General features: G+C 38.4%; 1 protein-coding gene across 6 annotated transcripts in view; it reads right to left on the bottom strand.

The window, feature by feature from the left end:
• Positions 1 to 15,101, bottom strand: part of ARAP2 (ArfGAP with RhoGAP domain, ankyrin repeat and PH domain 2) — a 173,699-nt gene that overhangs the window by 90,143 nt on the left and 68,455 nt on the right. For all 6 annotated transcript variants that reach the window (XM_080650295.1, XM_080650300.1, XM_080650297.1 and 3 more), the window contains one exon: positions 1,823 to 1,938. In XM_080650295.1, coding sequence (XP_080506421.1) covers positions 1,823 to 1,938 — 116 coding nt within the window. The remainder of the gene's footprint in view (positions 1 to 1,822; positions 1,939 to 15,101) is intronic.

Here is a 15,101-nt window from a genome sequence, read left to right as displayed (position 1 = left end):
CTGTTCTGAAGAAGAAAATGGTCTGAAATACAATGAAAATACAGACGACTAGCATGTTTTACACAATCAGGAAGAAAACTGAGTGGCCTGTGTGGATTTTTGTTGAAGTTCTTTATGATGCCATCATCACTATAATAGTTATACATTCCTTAGTGGTTTCTCTTTCTATATAGAGATTGGTCACAGCCAATAAGGTTCAATGGAAAATAGACATTTGGCCTTTACTGGTACAGAGCTCTAAAACCATTGGAATGATAAATGTGTCTTTTATATGCTAATATGATAACTTATGGCTGGTAGTCTAGAGCTGGACACCAGAAATACCAACGTTTGATTCGAGCTGGAACTTTCAACCAGCCCCACCCCCTGACCTCTGGGAAGGAGGAAGGACTAGCAGCAATTGAGTTAATCACCAATGGCCAAAGATTTGATCAATCATACCTTTGGAATGAAACCTCCATTAAAAATCCCTAAACAACAAGGTTCTGAGGAGGGTGGTACATCCAGAGAGGGCACAGAAGCTCTGTACCACTAATCCCTTGTGCCCTGCCCTCTGCAGCTCACCCATCTGGCCTTTCCAGGGTTGTATTCCTTATAATAAACTGGTAACGGTAATTAAACTGTTTCCCTAAGTTCTGTGAACAATGCTACCAGTTTATCAAATCTGGGGGAAAGGGAGTCAGGGAAAGTGTGGGTACCCAGAGACCCAATACTTGCAACTGGTATCTGGAGGACAGTCTTGTGGGACTGAGCCATAAGCCTGCGGGGTCTGATGCTCACTCTGGTATGGCAGAATAGAACTGAATTGTAGAACACCCGATTGGTGTCCAGAGAGTTGGAAAACTGATTGGTATGAGGAAAACCCCACAGATTTGGTGTCAGAGTGTTGTGAGTAAAAACAGCTCAGTCAACGTCTACATTTTCAGTTGAAGCATGAATTTGCATATGTGAAAATAAAGCTTATTATTCCTTACGTCTTTTGATTGTTCCTAAAATTGGAGCCAGCAGACATATTTTGACAGATAAACTGAGTACTAAACTTGTATTTTTGAAATTGGTAAGTAATTGTTAGTCCTTAACGAACTTTGACAATTGCCTCTGACCTTTATACTACCCTGAGGTATGTTGATTATTTGTGACAATTGAATTAATGTGGTTGAACTCAGCAGATATTGACTTAGACTTCTTCTGTGTACTAAAGCTAAGGAGTCATTATAAAGTATTCTGACACATATGAAGAACATATATTGAGTTTCACTATGATAATGAACAATTACTAGAATACCATAATACAAGATATATAACAAAGCACTAAAATATTTGATCAGCAAATGCTAGGAGATCCATTAAATTCAGCATCATTTTAAACTGGAACTCCTTTTAGGAAATCATTACAGAACATTTATAATTAGGGGTTGATCTTAAAGGAGGGACTATACTTGATTAGGCTAAAAGAAGGTAAACAACAACACAGCCTAAAGACAACATAATATTCCCTTTTTACTTTATTCTTTCAAAATGTGAAGTTTTCATATATTTGTCGGTAACAAAAATGAACGTACTAAGTCCACTAAGACAAAGATGTTTTAAGAAAAAAAACAACTCAAATTTCATGAAATTAGTATCTGCAGGTCTTGTGATTATTCAAATCATTTTCACAGGTGTTTACAGAGACTGGCTAAGAAATTAAACAGAATGCAAAGTAAAAACATTGTTTTACTAAATGTCCTACAAGAAATAAAATTGCCACTAGCAATGTAAAAGTGGCTCCCCAAAGCTGTCCTGCAGTAGTACAGACACAAAATATTTAAGTACAGCTTACCTAAAACTCTTATAGGGAGTGATAATTTCAAAAGATTGTTTCACAGTCCGGTCCACTTGCTTTACATTGGCTACATTCATCGGGATTATGGTAATACCAAGTCCACCCTTAAAATCCTAGTTTGAAGAAAAATATTAAAAAAATGATAAAACAAAAATATGAATTTCAAAAGTACAATTACATTCTCGAAAACCCAATATATCTTACTAAATTTGACTACACACATATGAATGGAATTAAACAATTCACTTAAAAAATGCATTGAATAGTTTTATTTTAGGTAGTCACTTTCAATACATGATAACAAGGTCCCTTCTAAGCTTGACAACTGGCTATTAGTCAAGTATGGGTTTCTTTCACATGAAACGTAAGTTGAGTAGAACATACATCTTTGAGCTACACACACCTGGCTTTATTACCAAGTGCCCAGCAGTTTTCTAGGTGGGGGAGCCAAAGACACTGTGAGGCTGCTATAGTTACTATTTATGTAATAAGAAGGGGAGGTCAAGGCACAGAAAGATGGTTCCATGGAAAGTGCAGTTGTCCATGGTGGAAAGAGGCTGAAACCCAAGCCATCTCTTTGCTCTTCCTTTGTGCTTATTGTATGTCACCTCTGTTCTGTCACATTGTTTCTCATTTACTCTCAAATGTATGCGTTACTTACACTGAGTGCCAGATTATTATGATCTCTGAACGCATAATAATCTGGCCACTCAGTGTATATCCTATATAATAAAAGGCTAATATGCAAATTGTCCCCTTGACCAGAGGTTTGACAGCAGGCAGGCTGGCCAACCGCCTATGTCCCCTCCCCCTGGCCAGGCTGGCTGGACCCCACACACGCATGAATTCATGCACTGGGCCTCTAGTATATATATATACTAGAGGCCCGGTGCATGAAATTCGTGCACGGGGGAAGGGGGTGTCCCTCAGCCCAGCCTGCACCCTCTCCAATCTGGGACCCCTCGAGGGATGTCCAGCTACCCGTTTAAGCCTGATCCCAGTGGGCTTTGCCTGCCAGCCTGATCACCCCCTAACCACTCCCCTGCCAGCCTGATTGATGCCTAACTGCTCCCCTGCCAACCTGTTTTCCCCTAACTGCCCTCCCCTGTAGGCCTGGTCACCCATAACTTCCCTCCCTTGCTGGCCATCTTGTGGTGGCCATCTTGTGTCCACATGGGGGCAGGATCTTTGACCAGATTGGGGCAGCCATCTTGTGTGTTGGAGTGATGGTCAATCTGCATATTACTCTTTTATTAGATAGGATAGAGGCCTGGTGCACAGGTGGGGGCCAGCTGGTTTGCCCTGAAGGGTATCCCGGATCAGGGTGGGGGTTCCCTTGGGTCGTGGGGTGGCCTGGGTGAGGGACCTGTGGTGGTTTGCAGGCTGGCCACTCCCCCTGGCAACCCAAGCGGAGGCCCTGGTATCTGGGATTGAAACTTTGTAGCCTGGAGTGGAGCCAAGCCTTCTGCTTGCTCCGTGGCGACAGCCATTTTTTGGGGGGATTTATGTATCTTCTATAATTGAAACTTTGTAGCCTTAAGCAGAGGCCTGGGCTGGCCAGGGTGTGCAGAAAGCTTGGCTTCCTCCATCGCCGGGGGCAACCCTAGCCTCCTGCTCTTTCCAGCTCTGTGGCTGCTGCCATTTCTGTTTGGATTCATGTATCTTCTATCATTGAAACTTTGTAGCCTTGAGTGGAGGCCTGGGCCGGCAAGGGCAGGCGGAAAGCTTGGCTTCCTCCATTGCCAGGGAAACCCAAGCCTCCCTCCTGCTCTCTGTGGCCGTAGCCATCTTGGTTGGGTTTATTTGCATATTCGCTCCTGACTGGCTGGTGGGCGTGGCTGGTGGGTGTAGCGGAGTGATGGTTAATTTGCATATTACTCTTTTATTATATAGGATATATATTTACATATATATGTACACACACATATATATATATTTACATATATATGTACATATATATTATATACACACACACACACACACACATACACTGAGTGGCCAGATTATTATGTGTTCAGAGATCATAATAATCTGGCCACTCAGTGTATTTTACAATTTTATCTCATTTTCAGTATTTTATTACATTCCTCTTTCTTCAGTCAGATTCTGAAGAAGCTCTTCCATTGCTATTTTGGTTTGAAAACTGCCTTTTGTTCAATACTTACGGCAACTATGTTTGGTTTGTCTCACCAAGATTAGAAATTGCTCAAAAAGCTACACAGTCTGCATTTTCAAAATATTAAAGGTTGCAATATATTGTCTAGTCAGAAGGGCTTGGGAATTTGATTTATCAAATAAATAAGCTCAACACGTTAAAAATATAATTAATCTGTACCTCAAGAAAAGAAAGTATCTGTGTGAACAGATGCAGAATAGCTGTGATTTGAATTCCTAAATTAAATTATGGCTGGGAAAAGGAGCCATAATGAAGGCAGACTGCAGAAAACACGGGCCCAGTTCCCATAAGGGCACCTCCGGCAGACTGTGACAGTAACAATGCATGGGACTTCTTCCCTTTGTCTCTCCTGCCACAAGGGTCAAAAATAAAAGCACTATTTTCCCATTTTGCTTGCAGGTGGGAGGGGCCATATCTCATAGTTCTAGTCAATAAATATAAATAATTCCTGGCTTGGGGCAGGAAGGTGGAGGGAAATGCTTGCCTTTCCATCTTCCTGGGAAATAACATCCAAGAAGCCACTTTAGCCTGAGCCCGAGGACAGATTCCTGGACTCTAAGGAGTCGGAGTGAGTTAACAAACAGAAAGAACCCTGTTCCCTGGTGGCCTCCGCTCGCCACTGCCTACACCAAGAGATTTGTTAAAACAAATAAATCCCTACAACGGAGCTGTCCTTCAGGAGTTTGATACTAATGCATGCCTGACATAAAATAAGTGAAATAAAATAAAAGATTTTCCTCCCGCTTGCAAAGGTATTCAGACTTTCCATCACAAATTGCAGAAAGTCTCATTTTTCAAATTTGTCTTTATTTTTGAAAGTATTACAGATTTCCCCTTTTTTCCCCATTCACCCCCTCCACCCTTCTCACGCCCCCTCCCGTGGCCTTCACCCCACTACTGTCTGTCCATGGATTATGGATATATGCATATAAGTTCTTTGGATTATTTTTTTAATTTAAAAGTTTTTAGTTAGGATAAGAAAATTACTCATAAAATAAATCATCAATTAAAAAACTTTTCTGATGAAAGAACAAATGACTCCTTTTGCTAGGAGAAACAAGCTAAAAATTGAGTTGATAATATAAAAGATGTAGAGATATGCCAAGTGTTGTAAAATAATTAGAAGAATGTGGTATACTTCTACTTTGTATAGTAAACCCACTTAACAAAAATTAGTGTTTAACGTGACCTATACAGACAGAAGAAAGGGAATCAAACTTTTCCAACATGCTCCATATCAATGTTTCAGCATATTGTTTCAGTGTTATACTTACTAATTAAATTAAAATCAAATTCTCAATTATCATAGCACAGGACCAGCTGGATAATGCAACTGTTCGAGAAACCCCAATGCATGGGATTGGAAACGTACCTCTCTTTTAAAAAATGAAATAAAGCAGGGGTAGTAAGAAGAGAAGATATTTTTGAAAAGGGTTTCTGATGGCTCAGCTTGATACAGGGATAACTCTAGAATAAAATTGTTAAACGGCATGTCCTCCCAACAGTTGTGAGTAATGAAGCATTTGACAAGAGCTGGCTATCAGATCGCTGCCGGTTGTGTTTTCTGAGGGGGGTCTGGCCTGCAGGCACCGGGGGTTACTAAGGGCAGAGTGCACACTCAGCCATCAGACCAGCAGATGGGAAGACTGCAGCCTTTATGGAAACGGATGGGCCTCTTCAAGGCTCCAGCCTGAATAGATGCCCTTCCTTTCTACAAGCAAGTCATGAGAGGTCTACTCACAACGCTGAAAGTTCTGTTAAAAACAAAATACGTGAGGATTGGCTCAAGGCCCCACACTTCTTCTGAGCAAGGCAAAGATGATTTTTTAGCCTGGAAAAAAAAATTACAACCCATTTATCAGCCGCTTGCTACGGCCACATGGTTTGGAGTAATTAGAGGACCCACTGAACTCGCCAGCACAAATGGACTGTGAAATGTACCGCAGAGGAACAAGATAAATGTCAGTGCTCTCGAGAGCTATTAAATAAGAAACAACTGTGTTTCTTATTAAAAATATCTGTGGTGACATTAAGCCATCTTTTCAGACAGTATTTAGAACATATTTAGAATAGATCTCATTCCTTGATGCTCATCGAAGTTAACCATGTAGATGTCTCCCTCCCACCTGAGATTCTGATTCCACGAGTCAGAAAGTAGAGTCTAAAAATCTTCCATTGAAAAACAAAGAAAATTCCAGACTGGTGTGGCTCAGTGGTTGAGCGTTAACCAATGAACCAGGAGGTCACGGTTTGATTCCTGGTCAGGGCACATGCCTGGGTTGCAGGCTCGATTCCTAGTGTGGGGCGTGCAGGCAGCAGCCCATCAATGATTCTCCCTCATCATTGATGTTTCTCTCTCTCTCCCTCTCCCTTCCTCTCTGAAATCAATTAAAAAATATATTTAAAAAATAATAATTTTAAAAAGCAAAGCAAAACTACAAGCCTGTGATTCTCACATGTCGCCAATACTGAGAAACACTGAATGAGAGAGCGGAACCAGTGGTGGAATCAAGACAGTATGAGTCTGCAATATTCACATATCAGGATATAAACAGTTTTCTTTCTGTAAAGCCAAAAAAGCACAAGATCAAATCATACAAAAATCATTTGAAATCATTAGGACGAATAGTAAAAAGAGGCTGGTCAGAACTCAGTGACACATTGGGTTTTATCAAGAACCTCTTTGTCCTAGGAGCCAATCCCTGTGCTAATACCTAGAGGCCTGAAATCATCAGTTTTCACGGAGCACATGCAGAGCACTCCATCATCGGCTTCGTAGCTATTTGTGTAGTGCTCTGAAGCTGACAGACAGCTGTGAACCCTCATTTGCTTTCTTGAAGAATTCTGTGAAGAAGGCAGAGCAGATATACTCTTTTTTAAAATGGGAAAATTTGACCTGGCAAAACGGCGTGTATGAAGTACTTAGCAAGTGCCCGAAAGTGTGCTAAGTCCTGGGTCAGCCCCAAAGCCTAAGGCAGGGTGCCCGCCTCGGAGAAGTTTCGGTTTAAGGCGAGAATGAGAGGGAACTGCAGTAAGGCACTGGAAGAAAAGTGCGTAGACGCCTGTCGGGAAGCGCCGAATCCAGCCCAGAGAGGAACTGTGTTCATAGGAGGCTTTCCAGAGGCAGTGACACTTGACTGGACCAGCTTGATACGTGATACGTCTCTTGCTTCCTGAAGTCCACTCATTTGTAAAATGGAGATAACAGTAGTAGCTATTGCACCACTGTGGGGAGCATTAAATTCACACCATTACAAATGCTTAGCTGCACCGTGGTCGGCAAACTGCGGCTCGCGAGCCACATGCGGCTCTTTAGCCCCTTGAGTGTGGCTCTTCCACAAAATACCACGGCCTGGGCGAGTCTATTTTGAAGAAGTGGCGTTAGAAGAAGTTTAAGCTTAAAAAATGTGGCTCTCAAAAGAAATTTCAATCGTTGTACTGTTGATATTTGGCTCTGTTGACTAATGAGTTTGCCGACCACTGGCTTAGAAGAATACACACCTGGTACGGAGTAGGTGCTACACAGTTCTGGGGAGCAAGTGTTATTTTCTACCTGCTTAACTTTAAAGCCAATTGAAGATATTACCTACTAAAAAGCTAATTACCAGAGAATACATGCATAAAAATAATAAGCATGTGTAGATTTTTCAAATGTGATGGAATGTGAATGTTAGACGTTCAAGAAAATTTAAAATAAATTACCCACTAACTGCAATCTGATTGTCAGCACTATTTTCATTTTGAAAAACAGACACAAGTCCGGAACAAGCCAAACTTCCAACCCTTAAAATGCCATAAACTGGACTGAAAAAAACAAACACACACACACACAATACCATAAAAATGAAATGCCTAGAATATTATTCTAGAAAACATAAAGCTAAACACAGATTGTGGAGTAACCGATATTTTACATTTAATTTGCTGTCAGAGAATGTGGAATCTCAGAAAGCACGAATCCCCCAGCGGGACAGCTGTAGCAATGCCGTGGTTGGCAGTGCAGGCCTGGATGACTGCAAAAGTGGTGATGACCAGGAGGCACTGGGGGTCAGGCCTCAGGGACAACCTTGGCTGAGCCACTCACTCGCTGTACGACTAGCTGCTGGTGAGTCATTTAGTTTATCTAGACCTCAATGTTCTCATTTATGAAAATACAGCAATATCTACCATATATGCATTATTATAAAAATTGATGAATATAAAATTGAGGGTCTAATATATCCAGATCATCCTTGCATTTGAGGGTTCTAAAGCCAGAATTTGTCTTCAATAAGAACATTTCCATTTTATTTAGAATGACTGAAAGTAGTCACACCAATGACTCCATATTAAATATCCACATTAGAATTAATGGTTAAGTATTTACCGAGATACTGGGTTATTTGTACAAATCTGAAACAACAAAATCTGGTTGAATCTACATTTTAAAACTATATAGTGAAGACTGCAAAACAAAAGTTTGATTCCTAAATAGAAAAAATAAAGAAGAGTCTATTAACCCCAAATATGCTGAAATCTCAAAGCCTATTTTGAGACATACTGGATGCCAGGTCCCCATGCCAGGAATTTAAGAACTTAATGCTTAGACATTTGTTGAAAACAGATGTGGCATTGTATGACATTGGCACCAGGCTTCCTGGGAAACACCAGATGCATAGTTTGGCCAGATACAGAACCCAGAGAATCGGAGGCCACCACCTACTTCCTGCCGCTTCTTTCTGCACCACACAACCCGTAGCCCTATGAGGTCTATTTAAATTCTATCAGAGTTTCAGGCCCACGCCAGACACCAGGGAACATTATGCTGGGGGAGTGGGGGGGAATGAGCCTCTTTTTATACCCTGATTTGAGAATGTTTAATCGAGTAAATTTATGTAGTTAAAACCTCAATGCCACAATTATCACTAAATGGATACGCAAAACCACCAAGCAAGACATCTGGCTGTTATGATTCCGCTAATATTAACATGATATTCAAAAACACCCATTAGGAAAAGATGGCAGATTGGCTTTCAGGACAACATAACAAATGGAAACCAAAGCCCAATATCTTACATTTGTCTTATATTCATGGGCAGAAATTTCGTTCAACATCCATATTATTTCAAGATTAATAAATTTATAAAAACAATTATTTTTCCAGAATACAGAAAATCTATAGGCTTTGAACTAATACAAAAATAATTTAATCACATAAACAAAATTTCTATACAACAAATAACTGAAGAATGAAAAGTAAGCAATAGCTCAGAAAAACAGTTGTAGAAAATGAGGACTAATATTATATGAGGAGTTTAAAGAAATTCTAACAGAAGACAAAATCCCAATAAATAAGTAAAGAAAATACAAAGACAATTCATAGAGAAGATTTTTAAAAGAAAAATATTTTAAACTCTCTAATCAAGAAAACAGCTGTAAATGACCATGAATTCAACAAGTTCATTCTACGAAATGTTTGCTAACTGCTGGCTACCTGCGTGAAACTCCTCAGGACACAGCAGTGAATAAAGTAAGTATTATCCATTAGTTGGGGAATATGAAAATAACAGAACACTTTTAAGGTTAAAATGAAACTGACCTATTCACATGGCTAAGAGCATTTTAAATATAAACAATTCTTTAGAAAAAGGTCATAAATATTCTTGCCAAAAAGTAATCAAAAAGGCAAAGATTACATACAAAAGGCTCCAGAAATCTTATTGACTTATCACAACATAATAAACAGGAGGGATATTTTGGGTTCCCACTGGACCCCTAGTGCCTAGAGCAGTCCCCAAAAATGAGAAGGTGCCCAATAAAAATTTGTAAAATAGATGAATAAATACAGAAGCAGAGTGAACTGTAGTATAACCTATACAAACTCAATCACACAACTCATTTTATACAAAGATGAAGTAACAATAGAGAAAAACTATCATAATTAAACTACATTACAGGCACATAAAATGTAAGCCAAGACAAGAAACAGAACGAAATGTGCAAAAATTAAACACTTTGGAGGGTAGTGCTGTGAGATGGTGCTAAATATTTAACGGGTTGATATTTAATTTCTGTGATGATAGCACCATAGTGTTTTGAAAATGAGTAAATAGAAATCATTTTATACTACAGAAAACAGTATGGAGATTCCAAAATAAATTAAAAATAGAACTACTATGTGACCCAGCAATTCTACTGCTGGGTGTGTATCTGAAGAAAATGAGAGCAATAATTCAAAAAGATATGTGCATCCCTATGCTCACTGCAGCACTGTTCACAAAAGTCAAGATATGGAAGCAACCTAGGTGTCCATCAATAGCTGAGTGGATAAAGTGGTGCATGTGTACAATGAAATACTATTCAGCCATAAAAAATGAAAGCTTGCCATTCGTGACAACGTGAATTGACCTAGAGAGTATAATTTGAACAGAAAAAGACAAATATGATTTCACTTGTATGTGGAATCTAAAAGAAAAACAAAACAAAACAGAAAAAAAAAAAAAACAGAAAAAAAGAGAAACAAACTGATAGGTACAAAGAACAAACTGATGCTTGACAGAGGGGAGGAAATGGGTGGAAAAGGGGTTAGGGATTAAGAAACACAAAACTTCCAGTTAAAAAATACATCACAAGGATATAATGCACAGCATAGGGAATACAGTAAATAATACTGTAATAACTAAAGGTGACAGATGGTCACTAGACTTCTTATGGTGATCACATAGTAAGGTATATAAATGAGGAATTTCTATGCTGTACACCTGAAACTAATATAATACTGTATATCAATTTTAATGAAAAATAACTTTAAAAGATAATTTTAGTATCAGTGTCTACTTTGCTATCTTACTCTCTAACAAATGTTTTGATATCTCCATGTGGTTCTTTTCTACTTTTACAGCCTATCTGGAAAAAAAACAAACAAGTAACATTCCCTATAGGCATTTCTCCTACTTAGCCAAGATCTACTTCAAGTTTCAGTTCTTACAATCTGCTAAGTATTGAAGGTGAAAGAAAAAGATGAAAAAAGTAAATGTTGGAACTGTCCATCTGAGAAAAAGAAAAATCCGTGCTGATTCCAGAGTTTAGACTTGTCAGTGAAACAAGAGAATGTGAAGACTGGCATCCCCTTTGCTATTATAATGCCACTTCTCTTAGAAGAAGTTTTGCCCTGGTGGTTTGGCTCGGTTGGAGCATCTTCCAGGGCACTGAAGGGTCTCAGATTTGATTCCCAGTCAGGGCACAAACCCAGGTTGCAGGTTTAATCCCCAGTTGAGGCGCATACAGGAGGCAACTGTTCAATGTTTCGCTTTCACATAGATGATTCTCTCTCTCCCTATTTTTCCTCTAGGTCTGAAGTCAATTAGAGAGAGAGAGAGAAAAGAAATTTCTATTTAAACTTAGAAAATGCAAGTTCTTGATTCAGCAGAAGGGACAGATCCAGAAAAAGTGAATTACTAAAAATATATTTGTAGGGATGCTTCACATGGAATCTTAGGGACACCTATTAGAAGCAGAGAAACAGCTTTAGAAAAGATGAGCAATAATCAACAAAATTAGAGTCAATTTCCGGATATACACAGAGTTATAGGAACATATGGGATATAACAGTTTCAAATTGTTTTTCAAACACTTTCTTTTATGCTGACTTTGCAAATGGAGTTTTAATTTCTCCAATAAAGCATTCTCCTGTTAATAGAAGTCTATGTGAAGAAAATAATAATAGGACTTTAAGCTGAAAAATTAAAATTTATATAATATTATTGACATTTTTTAGCAAAAAAAAAAATAGAACACAAAAAAAACCCAGTAGCTATAGTTTAGAACCATATATAACTTATTAGCAACAGTTCTTCAAACTTAAAAAAATATTACCACTAACAATGATTCTAGCAACCTTCCACTTAAATGTTGCACATTTCAAAATGTCCAATCAAGAAAATGATATGCTTACAAATGCAACAATCACAAAAAGAAGTTTAGCAACCTCAAGTTAATGAATGATGAACTAAAGAACCACTCAAAGTTCTGGAAGGCTGTTTTTACACATTTTCCAACTCCAGAAATATCTTGTTCACTTACTATGGATGCTTCTAGTTCTGCAGAAGAGAGAGCTTAGAGCAGTGTTTTACTGGGTGTGGTCTTGGATCACCTGTCACTGACTCGCCTAGGATACTTTCTACAAATACAGATTCCAACACACCATCTCCAGAAATCCTAAGTCAATGTGTCTAATGAGTTCAGATAGCTGAATTTTAATAATGGCCTTGGAAACAGTAATCTCTCTCTCTCTTCTTCACATGATGCCATTTAAATCTAAGGAGATTAACTTAATTACCTGCACCAAGTTAACAGCAGATCAAGAATGAAAACCCCGATCTGGCCCTGTGCAGTCCAGTCGTCTTTGTTCTAAATGCGCTCCCAAGCTTCTTTTATAATAGCCCTTCCACAGATGCTGCAAGAGCTACCTTCCACCTCTATCCTCTGTTTACGCTAGTCACCTCCAAGTGAATTAGTAAGACTATGTACAAACAGAGAAAAGGAGAGTGAAAACTGTTCATGTTAGGGTGGTGTTAAGTCGATGTTCTTTATTTTTTTTTATTCTAGTCCAATTATAAGATATGTGAGCAATAAATTCAGTCTTAAATTTTTTAAATGAAAATAATTAAGCTTTGATACATGGAACTAAATGAGAGCCAATATAAATTAAGATACAGAGGTTCAAATCAAACACCCCTTTTTCTGATGAGATTTTTCCATCATCTTTTTTTAAAAAACCACAAGATTACTTTGTGTCGTGTGTGTATAAAACTTTTAGAAGTTACATCAAAATATTTTATTATCTTTTAGTACTTTTCCTAAAACACTAGCTTAAAGCCCTGCCCATTCAGAAGAAAGACTCCTTATTTAGCATGTCACCCAAATTCTTCGCACAATTTGCTAAACCATGTGAGCAAACCAATGGGCAACTTTCCTCTGGGGCCGTGGTCAGCAAACTCATTAGTCAACAGAGCCAAATATCAGCAGTACAACGATTGAAATTTCTTTTGAGAGCCAAATTTTTTAAACTTAAACTTCTTCTAACGCCACTTCTTCAAAATAGACTCGCCCAGGCCGTGGTATTTTGTGGAAGAGCCACACTCGAGGGGCCAAAGAGCCGCATGTGGCTCGCGAGCCGCAGTTTACCGACCACTGCCCTGGGATGTAAAAATAAATACAATTGGAAGAGTATGTCAGGGCCTAAACATAAAGGGCCATCCTTGATTTATTCATCCAGTCTTTAGCCAACTAGTTCTTTAGACTAAGTCCCTTAAGACCTGGCTCCATACAACATGATGAATCTGATATAAGTTTTTAAGAGCACACATACAAACAATAATACGCACTTTGCAAGCGTGTGTGTCTATGTGAGTGTGTGTGTGTGTGTAGCATACACATATGTTAATGCATTAAAAAGGTCTTGAAATATACATCCATCAAAAATAGGTTTATTGTCCTGCCAGTGTAGCTCAGTTGGTTGAGCATCGCCCCATGCACCAAGAAGTCAGCAGTTCGATTCCGGGGTCAGGGCACATGCCCAGGTTGTGGGCTCAATCCCTGCAGGAGGCAGCCAATCAATGTTTCTCTCTCATTGATGTTTGTCTCTCTTTCTCCCTCTCCCTTCTTCTCTCTCTAAAATCAATAAAAAACATACTTTTTTAAAAAGAGGTTTATTTCTGAAAAGATGAGGAGGGGTCCAGTATTTATGCTTTAATTTTATGGAGAATATACTCATTATTTGTGTACATGGAAGTGTTCTAATTCTCAGACTTTATTAGATGCCCTTTTCTGCACCTCCCTGTAACTCCTACACAAGCCTGACAGAGCCCTGAGCTCACCATCTATCACGGACACTGGTCTTCTCTGACTTTTCCTCCTGGAAGACTTGTGTCCTCCAGCCAGCGCATCATTTTTCGAGTGCCTGGCATGGTATAATGCTTATTGAATGCACACTGTGAACCTTCCAGGCAACTAAATTATTCAAGGAAAGAATCTCCGTCTATTTCTAAAAGGTCACAGGCCACAAATTTTCTTTTCAACATACAGTTTAAAAAGATAGTTTGCTAAAGCGGCTAAGAAGCTAGACTTAGAGTTACAAAGTTCTGGTTTTAAATTAAACTCTGCATAATGAACTGAAATACTCAACAAGTTACTTAATCCTCATTTTCCTCAGCTATAAAACATGAATAAGAATATCTTCCTCCCATATTTGTGGGTAAGATTAAAGGGAATGTGTATAAATTAATTAGCACAGTAGCTGGTACTCAACAAATGGTAGTCATTATTATCCTTTTTTATACTCAAATACTAATGTTAAAGCAAAAATTTCAAATATTTCTTGCTAATCAGAAAATATTAGTAAAACCTTAAAAGCATTATACTTTACTTCTAGAGAATAACAAACTCAGTCTAACGAATGTAAGCAATTAAACTAATAATTTGAAGCCCATCAGGTCTATGCAACTAAAGATGAATACCTCAATTATTTTGTGGAATTCATTTAACAAAGGAACTACCATACTGATATATGCAAATTATGCATTTTTAACCACCATTCCAATAAGAAAAGTTTTAATCATCTAACTTCACAAACGGAAAATGTTCATATTGAGTTCATACACGTTATTAAGCTGCACATCACTATTCTTGAGAAATAGGCTAACTATCCAAGTTATTAATATGCCAAGAGTGTTCAATCAATGCTGTCCACAGTTAATTGGCTAAGAAATCTTATCCCAAAAAATGTAATGATTAAGTTCGCACTGAAGTTCCAGAGGATGCCTTGGATAAAGATCTAGGGTTAATGTTTTTTGAAACTATTTGTTTTGAGCTTATTTCACTATTTTTGTTATGAAAACAGTCAGCATTCATAGTTCACAATATCATAACCCATTATACTGTATCATACAATGAGTTCATTTTAGATCAGCTATCCAAAACACACCTTTAATTCCACAAATAATTACTAAGCATTTAATATATTCTAAGCTGAAAGATTAAGGAAGAATTAATTCCCAAAAAGGGATAAGGAATTTTCTTATACATATTAAAACCAAGATATGTTAGAGAAAGAGAAGTCTA

The sequence above is a fragment of the Plecotus auritus genome (genome assembly GCF_963455305.1).
Source record: "Plecotus auritus genome assembly, chromosome: 1".
Classification (NCBI taxonomy): domain Eukaryota; kingdom Metazoa; phylum Chordata; class Mammalia; order Chiroptera; family Vespertilionidae; genus Plecotus; species Plecotus auritus.
Note: the sequence above shows the minus strand (reverse complement) of the source record. Positions and strands in the feature narration are given on the sequence as shown.